This window comes from Vipera berus, assembly GCF_964194415.1.
Source record: "Vipera berus genome assembly, chromosome: Z".
NCBI classification, from domain to species: Eukaryota; Metazoa; Chordata; class Lepidosauria; order Squamata; family Viperidae; genus Vipera; species Vipera berus.
In genome coordinates, this window is record NC_138205.1 from 39,484,362 (window position 1) to 39,503,988 (window position 19,627).

Here is a 19,627-nt window from a genome sequence, read left to right on the forward strand (position 1 = left end):
GGCTGTGGTGGTAACGGCAGACTGGGATTAAAAAGTTCAATCAATCAATTCCAACTTTGTGAGATCTTTTTTTTTCCCTGCGAGAAGTTGAAATTGATTGGTTGAACCTTTTTTTTTTTTTGCACATGGCGGCAGAGGCCTAAAGTGAAAAGGTTTTATAAAACCCAGCTGAAGACCTAGGACTGGGGTGATGGTGTGTGTGCCCACAGAGAGGGCTCTGCGTGCCACCTGTGGCACACGTGCCATAGGTTCGCCACCATGGAGTTAGATGGTTAGCTATAATATCTATGCTATTTCAACTCTGTGGCACCATATTATAGCAATTTTATCATGGTTTTATCCTAATTTTATATTTGATCTTATCTATTGTATTGTCCACTCACTTTACATACATATATATAGTTGTATATATATGTATGTTTATGTATCTGTCTGTCTGTCTGTCTGTCTGTCTGTCTGTTTGTCTCTCTCTCAATATATAGCCTGATAGCTCAGCAGTTAAAGAAGCTGAACTTGTCAGGCCAGGTTCAAGAATTAAAAGCTACACAACAGGCTGAGCACCTGTTACTTGTCCCAGCTCCTGGAAACCAAGCAGTTTGAAAGCATGCAAATGCGAGTAGATAAATAGGTACCACTTCAGTGGGAAAATAAAAGCATTCTATGCATCTCAGTGTATAGTCATGACCATGGAAGTTTGGCTTCCTCAGCAAGAACTGGAACACTGTCCCCTAGAGTTGGACACAACTGTACATGGGAAACCTTTACTTTTACCTCTATGCTGGTACTTTATTTAATCTTATATTTGTATTTGTATGTATAATGTGTTTTGTTAGTGTTATATATATCAGTGATTGCATGACCTTTATAGATACAATATCCAAAATAAATTAAACAAATTTTGTACACTTATTTAACAATTTCCTTGCTAAATGGTGTTCTCTATGGTGATGTTTTGAACTCTACACCCCCCCCTTTTTTTTGGTAGATTCAGAAGGAGACTTTGAAAAATGCTGGACTGCTCTTACAGATTGATAATGCCAGACTTGCTGCTGCTGATTTCAGGGTGAAGTAAGTTTAGTTAACTGATGTTGTCCTTTACTTTTTCATCACACACATAACCATATTTGTCTTACCATTGGTTTCCTTTTTTTTAAATAAATCCATGTACCTGTGTTTTTATTTATTGGCCTCCTGACATGATGCAAATATTAATTTTTTTAAATCAACAATTTAGATAACATACAAGGTAAAAACATGGTTAACTTTTCCCCCTCCTTTTGAGCACCTTAATTACAGCTGATAACAAGCAAAGCCAGGGCTGCTGGCTATACAGGCTGCAAAAAGGAATTTGCAAAATGATAATTTTCCTTTTTCCTTATTCAATTATCATTTATCATTGATGGTGACATATTTTTCTACCAACTCATAGACTAGCTAATGTGAATAATGTGACCTTAAAGAAAATTTTAATATTGAAAAGATATCACCAATAGGAAAGAATTAAAATTAAAATGACTCACTCAAATTACTGGTTAGAATTCTATGCAAGGATGCTCATATTTTAATCCAGTCTACATTTTAAAGCAAATCAGCCAGTTTCACACCTCTTTTATATATGGATCACAGTACGGTTATGCTTGGGATTCAGCACTGTATATACTTTTCAGAGAAAAAAAACCAAGCAAAGATGTACAAAAGTGTGTATTTGAGACTAAAATTATTTATTTATTTATTTATTTAATTGATTTTATATACCGCCCTATTCCCGAAGGACTCAGGGCGGTTTACAGGGTGAATTAAAACAATACAAATAAATACAATTAAAATAGAATTAAATTAAGACTAGCCCACAATTAAAACAAATTTAAATTTAAAATTTAAAGTTAAATTAAAACCCCCTCAGTCCATGCCACAAAGATCAAATAACCAAGTTTTCAGGTCCCGGCGAAACGAGTGAAGGTCCGGTGCAGTCCGAAGTTCTACCGGCAGTTCATTCCATAGGGCAGGTGCGCCCACAGAGAATGCCCTCCCCCTTGGAATCACCCGCCGGCATTCCCTAACCGACGGAACCCTAAGGAGGCCCTCCCTGTGGGAGCGCACAGGACGATAGGAGGCTGATGCTGGCAGCAGGTGCTCCCTGAGATAATCTGGACCCATGCCATTTAGGACTTTATAGGTCATCACCAGCACCTTGAATCTCACCCGGAGGGGAACTGGAAGCCAATGCATAAATCAGATAAATCAGACAGCCTACAGAGGGTGTAGGACAGGAAGGCATGGAGGAACGTTGTCCATGGGGTCGCGATGGGTCGGACACGACTTCGCAACTAACAACAACAACACAGAGGGTGTGCATAAACACGCAGGTGGTCCTAAGTGCCATGTTTTGGACTTTATATCATTTTAATTCTATTCTGTTCATAAATGGAGTACCAGAGTCTCCCATGGCTGGCTTGCAAGATATAATATTAAACTGTCTGTAATTGAGTGAAATGGTGCATCATAGTGTAAAACCTTTTCAATCAAGGTAACTCAAAGGGACTAATTTACAGAATGTATCCAGAATCTGGGATCCATGACTCACATGGAATTGAAACTTGTTAATTTTATGAAGCATTTTATGACATAATGCAGAATGTCATAAAACTTTCCCTATGGTCAACTTCTGATGCTTGGCTGTGCTATACAGTTCAACATGAGCTACTTTCAAGGTATCTGAATATCTCCTTGTATTTTTACGAACTTTTCAAGTATATTAAAATTGTTGAAGGTATTGAGGAATCTGATAAAGAAATGTCTCTGAAATGATGACTGAATGGTCAGATAGTCTAGTATTAAATATAATTCACTCAAAAATCTTTAGTTTGTAAATCTACTCATTATTTAAAGCAATTTTTCTTCCAATCCAATTCTTCAGTTTTTTGAAGACTGTTTAAGAAAAATAATAGCTAATACATTTCTGTTAATGCTTTCCTTTTCCTTTTCCTTTCTCTTTCTTTGTGTTGGCTTTTGAGAGCAGCTAATATTGATTGGATATCCAAACCAGAACTAAATATGGCATTATATTTATAATTGTTAGAAAATCTTGATTTCTGCATGTCCTATGAACATCTAACTAGACATGTTTAACATGATTGATTATTAATTGGACTTATGAAGACTTTATATATCCTATAGCTTTCTTTCTCTAAAGATGGCCTTAGGAAAAAATATTGTGTGATATGAAGAAACAGTTACAAAACCTGAAATAGGTTTTAAGCTTGGGAAACAGAGAAAGAATGAGAAAGAAGCTCAGAATGTCAATAAGATGTAATCTTCCTTTAGTTGTCCCTAGATCTAATATTTCTTAACTTAACATTAAGAAAACCAAGATCATGGCATCTGGCCCTCTCAATTCCTGGCAAATAGATGGGGAAGAAGTGGAGGTAGTGACAGATTTTATTTTCCTGGGTTCCAAGATCACTGCAGATGGGGACTGTAGCCAAGAAATTAAAAGACGCTTGCTCCTGGGGAGGAAAGCCATGGCAAATCTAGACAGCACACTAAAAAGCAGAGACATCACCCTGTCAACAAAAGTACGTATAGTCAAGGCTATGGTCTTCCCAGTTGCAATGTATGGCAGTGAAATTGGACCATAAGAAAGGCTGAGCGCCAAAGAATTGAGGCCTTTGAACTCTGGTGCTGGAGAAGACTCCTGCGAGTCCCTTGGACTGCAAGGCGATCAAACCGGTCAGACCTAGAGGAGATCAATCCTGACTGCTCTTTAGAAGGCCAGATCCTGAAGCTAAAACTCAAATACTTTGGCCACCTAATGAGAAGGAAGGACTCACTGGAGAAGAGCCTAATGCTGGGAAAGATCGAGGGCAATAGAAGAAGGGGACGACAGAGAATGAGGTGGCTGGATGGAGTAGTAGGCGTGAGCTTAAATGGACTCCAGAAGATGGTAGAGGACAGGAAGGCCTGGAGGAATGTTGTCCATAGGGTCGCGATGGGTCGGACACGACTTCGCAGCTAACAACAACAACAGATCTAATATCATCTGAAGTCAAGCCAAGAGTGATTAACTAGAGGAGATCTGGGTAGGACCATTGTTTTTAGCTCAAACACCTAGATCCTTGCCCCAGCAGTGACTGTTGACTCAAGCATTTGATGTTCTCGGTTATGTAGCCATCAAGAGCCATGGATAGAAATGTGCTGTGTGGACTCTTTTGCTTTTTGTAGACTGGAATCTGAGGTAGCCATGCGCCTGACTTTGGAGGGAGACCTTGGAGGATTGAGAAAGGCCCTAGAAGAATGGAATGCAAGCCGAGCTAGCTTGCAGGTACAAGCTGACAATCTCCAAGAGGAGTTGGCCTGTCTCAAAAGAAACCACAAGCAGGTAAGTATGGACTTAGCTGTGTGAAAAATTTGACCATGATATTAAACATGCATGTTAAATAATACACTTCCTAGATCAATCTTACCACACGGTGCTTTAATATAAGTACTTTGTAATTACATGTCTACTGGAATACAAATCATGTTGTTTCCTTTTGTTAGGCTATCTGAGTTTGGAATCTAAGTAATAAGGAACACAAGTTATCTTTTTTTCCCCTAATGGGCCTACACAAAGTTCCAGTTTGAAGGAGAAAAGATGCTAGGTGATGCCCTTTGGAGGTTACCCCCAATATAATAGCTTTGAAGTTGAAGTCATCAGACCAGTCATCTCCTCCCAACAGTTAGCAGCACCAGCCATCACTAGAGAGCAAGGGAAACTCACTTTGCAGATGCCAGATGAATTGCTTACAGCATTAAAAGTGGCATTAGAAAAAGACAAGTGGTTCAAAGCCCATAAAGCTAACTGCATTTTACATGATGGCCTGGCTTGGGTGGGGGGCCAAACTGTACATCCCAAAAAACCAACAGATTGTGGTCCTGCAGAAAAGCCACGACTCAAAAATGGTGGGACACTTTTGGCTTTGTAAAAATTCCTACACCTTGTGAGATGTCAATGCTGGTGGCTATCACTGAAAAAACACATTGAAACCTACATGACTAGCTGCCCTAACTGTGCATCAGCTAAAAGGCATCTGGGGAAGATCCCAGGTCTCTTCCAAGCAGTGGCAAAGCCCCAAGTGCCCTGGAAGGAAATTTCTATGGATTTTATAGTGGAACTGCTGGAAAGCTGAGGAAATTCAGTAATTTGGGTGATAATGGAACTTTTCTCTAAACAAATACATTTTGTGCCATGCTATAAAATTCCCCAGAACGCACTTTGGCCAAGCTGTTCGTGCAACACTTGTCTAGACTTATGGAGCCCCAGAATGCATCATTTCAGATTACAAAATTTCAATTTACTTTGCAATTTTGGCAGGAATTCCTAAAATTACTTGGCGTAGTGCAAGGGCTTAGCTCCTCCCATCATCCTCAGATGAATGTGTGTGTGTGTGTGAACATATGAATGGCACCTTGGAGCAGTACCTGAGATAGTAGCTATGCTCGAATACTCCAAACCAAACCACAAACCACATCATTGGCTGAATGGATTGCCCAACTACACAGTACTTGGCCTCATTTTCTTTTTTTAATAATATTAGTTTTCCAATATTTACAATAGTATCTTTAAAAAGCAACGTGGTATCCGAGTTACAATAGTTCCATTTCAGACAAATACCTATTATTACAAATCTCCACATTATTATAACCAATACTTTCTCTCTCTTTTTTCTTCGCTATATACCATCTCTTATCTAGATTAACATATTTCTTATTGCTATCCATCAATCATTTAATAGTTTATTTTATTTTATTTTTTGAATATATATCCATCAATCTTTTAGTATATGTCATATTTTAACATTCCATCTTTAAAACATCAAACACCTTATCTATTTTTTCTAGCTTTAATTTTACATTAATATTAAAATTAAAACATTTTAAGATTTCTCAATTTCATATTACTAAATAACCTCTTTTTCCTTTATACAATTTTCAATACTTAGTAATGTAGTCCAGTTCTCATTTATCTCATTTCCATATCTCTATCAATTATACAATATTTAAAGTAATAGTCATTGATACAAATTTCAAGAAGGAGAAAAAGAAGTATATGTCATATTTTAACATTCCATCTTTAAAACATCAAACACCTTATCTATTTTTTCTAGCTTTAATTTTACATTAATATTAAAATTAAAACATTTTAAGATTTCTCAATTTCATATTACTAAATAACCTCTTTTTCCTTTATACAATTTTCAATACTTAGTAATGTAGTCCAGTTCTCATTTATCTCATTTCCATATCTCTATCAATTATACAATATTTAAAGTAATAGTCATTGATACAAATTGCAAGAAGGAGAAAAAGAAGAGGAAACAAAGAGAAAGAAAAAGAAAGAAAAAAGAAAAAGAAAAGAGGACAATAAAATATTCTTGTTTCTCATTTATAGTTTCTACATATTTAAAAATTAACCAAAATTTGTTCCATTTTAACATTCAATACATCCTTCATGTCTCTGCATCCAAATATATTAGCTATATTCTATCATTCTTAGCATATTTATTTATTTATTTATTTGTTTTTATAAACCGCCCTTCTCCCGAGGGACTCGGGGCGGTGTACAGAGTAAGGTAGGTATACAGATTGAACAATAGTGAAAAACAATAGTAAAAACAAACTGGGACCCCAATTAGAGCTATCAGGCCAGGCCGGACTGCTGGAACAGGTAAGTTTTTAAGTCGCGCTGGAAGGTGCGGAGGTCGGGGGCCATCCGGATTTCGGTTGGCAAGCAGTTCCAGAGTGCTGGCGCACCCACTGAGAATGCCCTCCCCCTGGGGGCCACCAGCCGACATTCCTTGAGCGGTGGCACCCTGAGGAGGTGGGAGCGCACAGGACGGTGGGGTGCAGACATTGGCAGAAGGTGCTCCCGTAGGTAGTTCGGACCCATGCCATGTAGGGCTTTGTATGTCATTGTTAGCACCTTGAACTTCACACGGAAGGCAACCGGAAGCCAGTGCAGCGCACGGAGGAGAGGTGTGATATGGGAGTATCGGGAGGCTCCCAAGAGTGTCCGTGCCGCTGCACTTTGCACCAGTTGAAGCTTCCGAGTGGATCTCAAGGGCAGCCCCATGTAGAGAGCGTTACAGTAGTCTAGGCGAGAGGTCACAAGGGCATGGGTGACTGTACGTAAGGCATCCAGGTCCAGATAAGGCCGTAGTTGGCGAACTAGTCGAACCCAGGAGAAGGCCCCCTTGGTCACCGCTCCTATGTGATCTTCCAGGGAGAGCTGCGAGTCTAGGAGGACACCCAGGTTGCGGGCCCTATCAACAGGGGGTAGTAACTTGTCCCCGATGTTAAGGGATGGGATGTTCTGAGTATCCTGGCTTGCCGGTACGTACAGCCATTCAGTCTTGTCCAGGTTCAGTTGAAGCCTGTTCCTCCCCATCCATTCCCGGACCGCTTTCAGGCAGCGGGACATCACGTCGAGGGCATCACTGATGTTGTTTGGAGTTGAGATGAAAAGCTGGGTGTCATCAGCATACTGATGGTACCCTACTCCAAAGCTGCGAATGATCTCACCCAGTGGTTTCATGTAGATGTTGAACAGGAGAGGCGAGAGGACCGACCCCTGGGGGACTCCGCAAGCGAGAGGCCTCGGGGTCGACCTCTGTCCCCCTGCCAGCACCGACTGCGAGCGACCCTGGAGAAAGGAGGAGAACCACCGCAGAACCGTGCCTCCCACTCCCAGTCCCCTGAGGCGTCGCAGCAAGATACCATGGTCGATGGTATCGAAAGCCGCCGAGAGGTCTAATAAGACTAGGACAGAGGAATGGCCCCTGTCCCGGGCTCTCCAGAGATCATTCATCAGAGCGACCAATGCCGTCTCCGTGCTGTAGCCCGGCCTGAAGCCCGATTGGTACGGGTCTAGATAAACCGCTTCATCCAGGATCTGAGGAAGTTGGTGCGCCACCACGCTCTCAACAACCTTCGCAAGGAAGCGAAGATTGGAGACTGGACGAAAGTTATTCAAAGAGGATGGGTCCAAGGTGGGCTTCTTGAGGAGAGGTCTCACCACCGCCTCCTTCAAGGCGGTGGGGAAGTGACCCTCACTCAGAGAAGCAGAGATGACCGCCAGGAACCAGCCTCGTGTCCCCTCTCGAGCTGCATAAGCCAGCCAGGAAGGGCACGGGTCCAGTAAGCATGTGGAGGAGCTCAACCTCATCATAATCCTGTCCACTTCCTTAGGAGTCACAGGATCAAATTCCTCCCAGATGACGTCGACAAGACTGTCCATGTCTTGTTCTTCCAGCTCAGCCCAGTTGGAGTCCAGGCCGGTTCGAATCCGAGCAATTTTATCCAGCAGATATTGACCGAATTCCTCGGCTCGACCCTGCAAGGGTTCCTCCCTCACCTCTTGGTTCAGTAGGGAGCGAGTCACCCTGAACAAGGCAGCCGGGCGATTATCTGCGGACGCGATGAGGGTGGAAAAGTAGTTGGATTTTGCCACCCTTATCGCAGCGAGATAAGACCTGGTGAGGATTCTTAATCGCAATCGGTCGGATTCGGATCGACTGGATCTCCAACGGCTCTCTAGGCCCCGTCTCCGGTGCTTCATCTCCCGGAGCTCCGCGGTGAACCATGGGGCTCGCTGGGATCTGCGCCGGGTCAGAGGCCGCAAGGGTACAACTCGGTCCAGAGCCTCCGTGGCTGCCTTTTCCCAGGCTTCCACTAAGGCATCTGCCGAGCTGTGAGCAGGGAGTGCATGTGCGTCCCCAAGCGCTGCCTGGAACCTATCAGGGTCCATTAGGCGCCTAGGGCGGTACCATCTGGCTGGCACCGTGCACCCACGGTGGGGGGTGGCAAAGGGGAAGTCTAGCCGCAGGAGGTGGTGATCGGTTCATGACAGGGGCGTAACAGTCGTGGCACCCCCACCGATATCATCACGCCACCGTCCAGACAAGAACACCAAGTCTGGGGTGTGGCCTCTCTCATGAGTCGGTCCAGAAATATATACATCTTAACCCATATTATTTAGAAAAACTCAATATTTCAATGTTAATGTTCATACATTTGAGAAGTTCCAGGCAGCACTGGGGTCTCCACCTGCTTTCTTTGCTCACAGCTCGGTTGATGCCTTAGTGGAAGCCTGGGAAAAGGCTGCCACGGATGCACTTAACCTAGTTGTTCCCTTGCGGCCCCTGACCCGATGCAGATCCCAGTTCGCTCCATGGTTTTCCATGGAGCTCCGGGAGATGAAGCGTCGGAGACAGGGCCTAGAGAGCCGATGGAGATCCACCCGATCTGAATCCGACCGATCACGACTAAAGATCCTTTACTAGATCTTATCTCGCAGCAATGAGGATGGCGAGGTCCAATTACTTCGCTACACTCATTGCATCCGCAGATAACCGCCCGGCCGCCTTGTTTAGGATAACTCGCACCCTCCTTAATCAAGAGGTGAAGGAGGATCCCTTACAGGGTCATGCCGAGGAGTTTTGCCAACATCTGTCGGACAAAATCACTCGGATTCAGACCGGCTTAGACTCCGACTGGGCAGAGTCTAACGATCAGAACATGGGTGGTCTTGTCGATGTTATATGGGACAAGTTCGACCCTGTGACCCCAAAGGAAGTGGACAGAATTATGAGGAAGCTGAGCTCCACCACTTGTTTATTAGATCCGTGCCCTTCTTGGCTGGTTTATTCAGCTCGAGAGGGAACACGAATCTGGCTCCAGGCGGTGATATCCTCCTCCCTGAGTGAGGGTTGTTTCCCCTCCATCTTGAAAGAAGCGGTGGTGAGACCCCTCCTCAAGAAACCTACCTTGGACCCAACTATATTAAACAACTTTCGTCCGGTCTCCAACCTTCGCTTTCTTGCTAAGGTTGTTGAGAGTGTGGTGGCACATCAACTCCCTTCGGTTCTGGAGGAAACTGACTATCTGGACCCGTACCAATCGGGTTTCAGGCCCGGACACAGCACAGAGACGGCATTGGTCGCACTAATAAATGATCTCTGGAGAGCTCGGGACAGAGGCTGTTCCTCTGTCCTAGTCCTTCTAGATCTCTCAGCAGCTTTTGATACCATCGACCATGGTATCTTGCTGCAACGTCTCAGAGGATTGGGAGTGGGAGGCACGGTTCTCCAATGGTTCTCCTCCTATCTCATGGGACGTTCGCAGTCGGTATTAACAGGAGGGCAGAGATCGAGCTCGAGGCCTCTCACTTGTGGAGTCCCTCAAGGATCGGTCCTCTCGCCTCTCCTATTCAACATCTACATGAAACCGCTAGGTGAGATCATTCGTGGTTTTGGAGTCGGGTATCACCAGTATGCTGATGATACCCAGCTTTTTATTTCGACCCCAAACCACCTCAGTGATGCCCTTGATGTGATGTCCTGTTGCCTGGAAGCAGTTCGGGTCTGGATGGGGAGGAACAGGCTTCAACTCAACCCTGACAAGACTGAGTGGCTGAACGTACCGGCATCTCGGGATATTCAGAACATTCCATCTCTTTCTATAGGGGGTAAGTTATTACCCCCCACAGATACGGCTCGCAACTTGGGAGTCCTCCTAGATTCACAGCTTTCCTTGGAAGACCACATAATAGCTGTGACTAGGGGAGCCTTTGCCCAGGTTCGCCTGGTGCTCCAATTACGGCCCTATCTAGACCGGGATGCCCTACATACGGTCACTCATGCACTCGTGACCTCTCATTTAGACTACTGCAATGCTCTTTACATGGGGTTGCCCTTGAGGACCACTCGGAGGCTCCAACTGGTACAGAATGCAGCTGCGAGAGTTGTGTTGGGAGTCTCCCGATACTCCCATTTTACACCTCTGCTCCGTGAGCTGCATTGGCTCCCAGTTGTCCTCCGGGTAAGATTCAAGGTGCTGGTAATGGTTTTCAAAGCCCTACATGGCATGGGTCCGGAGTACCTTAGGAATCACCTGCTGCCAGCGTCAACGTCCCTCCGTCCAGTGCGCTCCCACAGAGAGGGCCTCCTATGGGTTCCGCCGTTCGGAGAATGCCGTCTGGTGGCTCCCAGAGGGAGGGCGTTCTCTGTGGGCGCGCCTGACCTATGGAACCGTTTACCGGTTGAGCTCCGGATGGCTCCTGACCTTCGCTCCTTCCGACGCGACCTAAAAACATATCTGTTTGAGCAATCCAGTCTGGTCTGACGGGTTCTGTTGTAATTATTTTTTTTTTTTATTGAAAAGTTTTAAAATACAGTTTTCCTTTAAAAAACCCCCCTTCCCCCTCCCTGCTCCCCCCCTACCTCCCCCCAACCTCCCTCCCTCCCCCCCTCCCTCCCCCCCCTCCCCCCCCGACTTCCCAGAGCTAAATACAAGGTATATATATATAAAAAGGCAATCATAAACAACCATATACTAACAACTATAAATTCTAAAATCCATCACTCTCTAGCTTATATAGGATAAGACACACCTTAACAATATTACATATATATAAAAAAAACTAGAATAAAAAAAGAAAAAAAAACGAAAGAAGACTTATTCGAATGCTACATAAAACTTCTTAACCCTATACTTGTTCTGGATAAACTCAATCCATTTTCTCCATTCCATAATATAACGTTCTTGCGAATGATCTTTCAAATAGGCCGAAATCTTCGCCATCTCTGCCAGGTCGGAAACCTTTAAAGTCCACTCTTCTATGGTCGGCAGTTCCTCTTTCTTCCAATATTGGCCTATCAAAAGTCTTGCCGCCGTAATTAAGTTCAACATCAGCTTGGTGTCCACAATTGTAGCGTCTGCAATTATTCCCAACAAAAAAAGTTGCGGACAAAACTTTATCCTCTGTTTAAAAATCTTCTGCATATTCCACCAGACTTTTATCCAAAAAGCCTTAACCTTCTTGCATGTCCACCATATGTGAAAATATGTTGCATCTTCATCACCACACCTCCAACATTTAGGCTGATAATTCGGATACATACTTGCAAGCTTTTTAGGATCTAGATGCCATCTATAAAACATTTTGTAAAAGTTCTCTCTTAAATTTTGAGCTTGAGTAAATTTTACGTTCCTCACCCAAATCTTTTCCCACGTGTCCATTGTAATAACTTCCTGGATATTTTGGGCCCATTTTATCATACAATCCTTAACAAGCTCTGTTTCCGAGTCAATCTCTATCAATGCAAGATATATCCGTTTAATATGTGCTGATCCCTGATTTCTAATCTGCTTTATCAAATTTTCATCAGTCATTGTAAATCCATTTTTCTGGTCTTCTTTCCACCTGGCCCGTAATTGGATATATTGAAACCAAGTTTGAACAACCTTCTCTTCTCGCAAGAGGCTATATGATTTCAAACACCAAACATTCCTTTCCAGGCTTAAAATTTCCTTGTACGTAGTCACATCATGTTTGAAACCAGCATGTATATTTTCTATTGCGTGTTTTGGAATTGCCCACAATGGTATCTTGCTGCTTAGCTTATGTCTATACTTCTTCCAAACTCTCAGCAGTGCCTGTCTTAAAATATGCATCCTAAACACAGTATCTACCTTCTTATCATACAACAAATATGCATGCCAGCCAAACAACAAATCATGGCCCTCAAGATTTAATAACCTCAATTGCGTCAAATTAATCCAATCGCTTATTCCTACTAATGCAGCAGCTTCATAATATAATTTAAAATTAGGCAATTTAAGGCCACCTCTCTCACGAGTATCCTGCATAATCTTAAGTTTAACTCGTGGCTTTTTCCCTGCCCACACAAATTTATTGATACCACGCTGCCATTCCTCCAAGTTAGAATCTTTCTTAAGAATCGGTATCATTTGAAACAAAAATAAAAATTTGGGCAGGACATTCATTTTCACTGCTGCAATCCGTCCCAACAAAGACAATTGCAATTTTTGCCAACTCTCCAATTCTTTTTGAATTTTCCCCCATAGTTTTTCATAATTATTTTTATATAGCTTTGTATTAGAGGGCGACAAAATCACCCCCAGATATTTAACCCTTTTAACAATCTCAAATCCAGTTAATCCTTCTAAGAGAGCCTTCTGTGAAACTGTCATATTTCTAGCCAAAATTTTAGTTTTCTGTGTATTTACTTTAAATCCAGAAACCTTCCCATATTGTGTTATTATCTCCATCAGGTCCACAACAGAGTTCTCTGGCTGGGTCACTGTAACAACCAGATCATCTGCAAATGCTCTCAATCTATAGTCCTGATCTCCAACTTGTATCCCCTTAATTTTTTCCGAGTTCCGAATCTTAACCAATAGTATCTCTAATGTTAACACAAATAACAAGGGCGATAACGGACACCCTTGCCTTGTGCCCTTCTCAATATTACATGCTGCTGTCAGGCTATTGTTAACTATGATTCGGGCAGTTTGTTTTTGATATAATGCCCTAATCGGCTGTAAAAATTTTTCCCCAAAATCCATTTTATCTAAAACTTTCAACAAAAATTGCCAATTCAATTGATCAAAGGCCTTTTCAGCATCTAAAAAGATTAGCGCTGCAGAGATCTGGTTGTGCCTTTCCAAAAACTCTAACACATCAACTATATGTCTCACATTATTTTTCATTTGCCTACCACTAATAAACCCCGTTTGATCCCCATGAATCACCTGTTGCAGAACCCTCATCAGTCTATTAGCCAAAACCTTCGCAAATATCTTATAATCTGTATTTAAAAGCAATATCGGTCTGTAATTTTTAACTTGAGTAGCATCCTGGTCTTCCTTCGGAATCAAAGAGATAAAAGCTGTTCTCCAAGACGGTGGCACCTTTCCCCCCCTCTGAATTGTCTGAAACAGTTCCTTTAACGGCTTTATCATCTCAAATTGTAAATTTTTATAATAGGCCGCAGTCAAGCCATCCGTGCCTGGCGCTTTATCCACCTTCAGTTCCTTAATTGCTGTAAGAATTTCTTCTTCTGTAATCAGTTGATTAATCCCCTCTTTTTGTACTTGCGTAAGAACCGGGATGCTAGCATTCTCCAAGTATATATCAATATCTTTTACATTAATTTCCTCTTTAGTATATAATTTCGAATAAAAATCCACAAAAGCATCCTTAATAAGATTCTGTTGAAACACAACCCTTCCTTTATACTCAATCTTATCTATATTAGAGGCCCTTTGTTTTTTCCTCAGTCTATAAGCTAACCATCTGCCTGGTTTATTAGCGTTGCAAAAAGTATTGTGCCTAGCAAACCGCAGATTGGTTGCCACTTGATCTGCCATTAATTTATCAAATTGTCCTCTTAGCAGTCTAATAACCTCCTTGATCTTCACATCCTCTGGATTCAAAATCAAAGCCTTTTCTTTTTCCTTTATTTCATTCTCCAGTTCTTTCCTTCTAGTTTCCACTGCACGTCTATGTCTATTATTCATATATATCAACACCCCTCTCATATAGGCCTTGCTAGCATCCCAAACCATGTCCATAGAGGTACCCTTATTCATATTAATCTCAAAAAAATCCTTCATCCGCTGTTTGCATTCTTCCACATTTCTCTGGTTTCTAAACAAATTCTCATTTACGCGCCACGAGCGCCTGTCTCTTTTCTCCTTATCAATCTCCAACCAAACTGGACTGTGGTCAGAAATAGTTCTTGCACAAATCTTCACCTTTTTAGTTCTCAAAAAAAAAATCATTAGTCAACAAAATAAAATCAATCCTCGAAAAAGATTGGTGTCTGTCAGAATAAAAAGTATAATCCTTCTCCTGCAAGTGTCTCTCACGCCAAATATCTCGCAATTCCAGGTCATCCTTCATTTCAAAAAAAGATTTAGGCAGTCTAGCATGACTTGGAATGTGCTTAAAAGCTCCAGCCTTGTCCAACTGTACATCCAAAACACCATTCCAGTCTCCCATAAAAATAAAAGATTTATAATCCAACTGGGTAAGCTTTGTGTGGAGTAAGCTAAAAAAATCAGCTTGTTGTTGGTTAGGTGCATATAATCCAACTAGAAGCGTCTTTTTACCTTCTAACAACAGCTCAATCATAACATATCTTCCATGCTTATCTGCTTCAATTAAGTCTGCTGTTAAGGCACTTTTAACATAAACAACCACTCCATTTTTCTTATTCTCTGCAGAGGCAACAAATTGCGTACCCAGTCTCGAGTTCAATAAATGCTTTTGATCCAAAACTCTAATATGCGTTTCTTGCAAACATATAACATCTATCTTAAATTGTTTTAAATATTGAAAAACTTTCTTCCTCTTCTGCGGTGAATTTAGTCCATTAACATTCCAGGTTAGAAATTTAGTTGCCATGCATATCCTCCAAAAGCTCTTGGACCACAGCTTTGATAGGACTAATTTCTTTAGGCCGTGCTCCTCCCACAGCTTGACTATATGTACGTTGTGAAGAATCTGAAGACTTTTGCTGATCTTGTTCTTTTATTTTCTTTGCTCGTTTTAAAGCAGCACGCGTTACTCTTTGCTCTCTAGGATCATCCAAAGAAGTTGTAGCTTGATCTCCTCCAGCACCACTTTCCTCTGTTTCATCCTCTTGATGTTCTCCTTCTCCAGATCCCTTTCCAGCTTCCAGAAGTGTTAATGGGGTTGCTTTTAAGACATTATTGTAGAAATCACGCGCTTGCTTCACAGTAATCAGCCGATACCTTTTACCTTCATGCATCACCATCAGCCCATCTGGAATCTCCCATCTGAACCTTATATCTCTTTGCTTAAGCTCATGCACGAGAAATGTATAGTCCTTCCTTCCCCTTAAAATCCTTGGAGGAATTTCTTTTAAAACCAAGACTTCTTGTTCAGCAATCACCACTTTAGCATCATAGGCAGCTTGTATAACTTGATCTCTAATCTCTCTTTTTGCAAAATAAACCACCACGTCTCTAGGCAACTTTCTCTGTCTGGCAATCCATGAATTCACCTGAAACACTTTATCCATAGCTGCTCGTATTTCAGATGCTGGCTGGTTTAATACCACTTCAAGAGCCTCAGAAATCAGCTGCTTTAAATCTTCTTTAATATTCTCTTTTAAACCTCTGATTCTGACAGCAAACTGCATCTGATAATATTGGGCTAGGCTTAACTCCCTTTCCACTTTGTCTCTTGCATTTTCATTCTCCCGTGCTTTAACTTCTAATATAGCATTCCTTTGAGCCAGATCATCCATTTTTTCATCTAATTCTTCCACACATTCTGCCACTTTATGCACTGAAGACAAAATGTCTACCTTCATCATGCTGAACTTCTGTTCCATCCTCTCTTCCATTCTCTCCTCCAATTTCTCCAGTTTCTCCTCCATCTGTGCAAATTTATCACCCATTGATTGATTGATTGATTCCAAAAGTTTATCCAGAGCATCTCGTAAGTCCTTCGATGTCAGCGCTTCAGGAGGGTGCAACGCCTGTAGTGATGATTGTTGCACCGGCGAGGATCCACCGCTCCGAAGAGTTTTAGGGGGAGGTTTCGCCGCCATCTTTTAGTCCTCAATTATGACGCACTTTCACTTAAAGTTTAAAAAGTCCAACAAGCTAGAGAGTATAGTAAAATAATCCTCTTCACCTTTGCCTCTTGTACCGCTCTGCCTGCTCCTTTAAATCATAGTCCTTTCTTCAGGCAGGGATGGTTCGCAGACGCCTGGCTCTGCTCCAAGAAGTTCGGAGCAGAGACGCCGGCCAGCTGGGAGCAACCCAGGCTTCGGGGGAGTTCAATCCTTCAGCCGCCCAAGCTCCAAGCTCAGGCGGCCCCGGAGAACTCTACCCCTACCTGGGGCCTCACCCCCTCCTCTTCTCCCGAGGAGGGGGCTTCAATTTCACCCGAACAGCTGATCGGCGCTGTTTCGGGCGAAAAAACAAACAGCTGAGCCGCGGGCAGCCCGGGAAGGCTGTCTTCGGCGCCGCGCCGCCACCGGAAGTCGGGTTCTGTTGTAATTATTGTTTTAAGGTAACTATCTTCTGCATTTGGGCAAAATTAGGGTTTAATTTGTTTTCAATATCTGTATTTGTGCATTCTGTTATTTATGTCACTGTTCACCACCCTGAGTCCTTAGGGAGAAGGGCGGTATACAAATCAAATAAATAAATAAATAAATAAATAAATAAATTTGTATTTTTAAATTTTTTTTTTGTTAGTTAATATTTTTATCTACTCATCAAAACATTCTCATAATCCCAGTACCATCCTGTCTATTTTAATATTATCTATTTCAGGCCTCTTAAAAATGTTCATATTTCTTCAATCTTATTCTTGCTTTCTTCCTTTGCCATGTCAATTTATGCTTCTTTGCCTCAGGGTCATCACAGCTTTCTTGTATTACTATATCATATTGAAGTGGACCCCCTTTGAAGATTTAAAGAATCTGTCAACAACGCCAAGTCTTATTATTTTCACCTCTAGATACAATGGTCCTGGTCCAAATAAACTTCCTTCCATATTTTCTCCATCACCATCTTCAAAAACCTGTATTTGTTGACTATAATTCTTTTGCCAATGTATTTAATTGTTCAATTTCTTCTGTTGAATTCTGTCCCAGTAAAATATTAGTTGTGGTCACAGTTTGAATTTGAGTTTGTTTTGTTGAGATGCTTTCTAGTTCTTTCCCAAAAGCTCTTATTTCATTGCCAGCTGTACAAAGGAGCTGATAAGTTTGGTAAGATATTTCCCACAGAGCATGAATTTGTTTTTGAAACTTCCATTGTAAGCTTTCACATCTGATGTTCAAGGTTACTCTTTATCTTGTTTTCTTAAATATTTTCTTGGTTTATTTTAAAGAAAAAGTCAGAATTGCAATTTCAAATTTAGCCACTGAGTGTCCCCCAAGTACTTTAAAAGTTCTTTTCTTTTGTTATTTCTTTCTTAAACGTTCTTTTGTTTCCAAAAAACACCCCTGAATTTGTTCGCCGCCTTCCAAAAGGAGGGTTAAAATCCCCATCCCTCTCCACAGGGTGGAAAGTACTTAGCAGCTTAATTAGGTGAAAAAAAGATGATTAAGGTACAAGAGAGGAATCTTACCCTTGTCTCTTCCACGCTGCTTTAATGTTGCCTGATGGTGATTTGACTTTGGCTGTCTGCAGCCTAGGAGCTGGCCATATTCCTATGGTCAGTCTTTTGTCCATCAGTACAAAGGGAATGCAGGCACTAATGGGGGGGTTTGCTGTCCCCCCGCATTTCTGCAAAAGCCCCTTCTGTCTGGACACCCCTCCAGGGCTACTCTTCGGTCCATTTAGGACCCCCCAGCGATGCGAATCTGGATGTGGAAGATGGGAGCCGTCTTCCAGGCATCCATTTACGGCTGTTGGCAAACCAGAAGCCAGTACTTGGCCTCATTTTCACTGTAGCCTATAGAAACTGGCAATCATTTCTCCCCTACACCCTGCAACAAAACTGCTATCTATTCCCATTTTGATTGAAAGTGAGCAACACTTTGAAGTTAAGGAGATTTTAGAGTCTCATAAACACAAAGGAAAAATCCAATACTTGGTTGCATGGAAGGACTTTCCTCTTTCAGAGACAGAATGGGTAGATGCTCAGCATGTCCAAGCCCCAAAACTCTTTCACAACAAATATCCAGATAAACCCCACTGAAAACTAACTAATCATTCTAAGTTTTCTCTCCCTTTTTCCTGCAGTATTGATGTCCCTGTTAAGGGGGGGGGGAGAAATTATCACTTTAACCAAATGAAGTCAAGGGCCTTTCTTTTATAAATGTTTAATTTGGGGCAGGTTTGACAGCCAATTTCATTTCCAGATGGTTTTGCAGCTTAAATATGCAATGTGAAGAAGCCCATAGCTGAATTACATAGTTTATATTTCAGTTGCATGTGGCAGCTGGAGTCAACTTCATGATCCAGGGAAAAGATACAGTCCCTTAAAGCATTTCAGATGGCTGTGTTTCCCCCCCCCCCATCCCCAATTCCTGAAGCATCTTGGAATCAAATTCAAAATGCTCTAGAACCTCAGTATAATCCTGATTTTTCTTTCTATTTTGTTTTGCTTGCTTTACTTTCACTTTCTTGCTTATTTTCCCATTTTAAATATAATTAAGGCTAAAACAAGGCATGTTGCTGACTGGAATGCTGCTGGGGATTGTTTTGTAGAATCACAGAATTACAGAATCCTAGGGCTGGAGGGATCTTGGAGGTTTTCTAATGCAACCCTCTGTCCAGGGCAGGAAGCCTTAGGCCATCCCAGACAAATGACTATCTGATGCAATGTGATCTGGATTCCCAGGAGGAAGAGAATGCACATTCCTTCACAGTATCCAGTCTTTGAAACCTTTCAGTGATGAAGCAGGAAGTGACTCCAGGACTCCAATGCAACTTTTTTTTTTGCAGGGCCCACCTATGACAGTTTTATTTAATTTCATGTAATTAATATTTTGTGGCACTGCTGGGTGCTGTATATTGCCATCCAGCTCGTTCCTTGATGATATTTGACTGGTTTCCTATACATGTGAACTAATCAATTCTGAACTTTTTTTCACACCATAGGAGGTGGCTTTTCTCCAGGGGCATCTAGGGCCCACTGTCAATGTGGAGGTTGACTCCATGCCTGGCATTAATTTACAAAAAGTCCTGGGTGAGGTCCGTGACCAGTATGAGGGTGTCATGGAGAAGAACCGCCAGGAAGCTGAAGCTTTGCATCAATCCCAGGTGAGGAAAAGTTTGGCAAAGCAAAACA

General features: G+C 42.1%; 1 protein-coding gene across 1 annotated transcript in view; it reads left to right on the plus strand.

The window, feature by feature from the left end:
• Nucleotides 1-19,627, plus strand: part of LOC308676971 (keratin, type I cytoskeletal 17-like) — a 43,699-nt gene that overhangs the window by 4,912 nt on the left and 19,160 nt on the right. Inside the window, exons 3-5 of the mRNA XM_081343046.1 lie at nt 986-1,068; nt 4,222-4,378; nt 19,438-19,599. Of these exons, the coding sequence (XP_081199172.1) occupies nt 986-1,068; nt 4,222-4,378; nt 19,438-19,599 (402 nt within the window). The remainder of the gene's footprint in view (nt 1-985; nt 1,069-4,221; nt 4,379-19,437; nt 19,600-19,627) is intronic.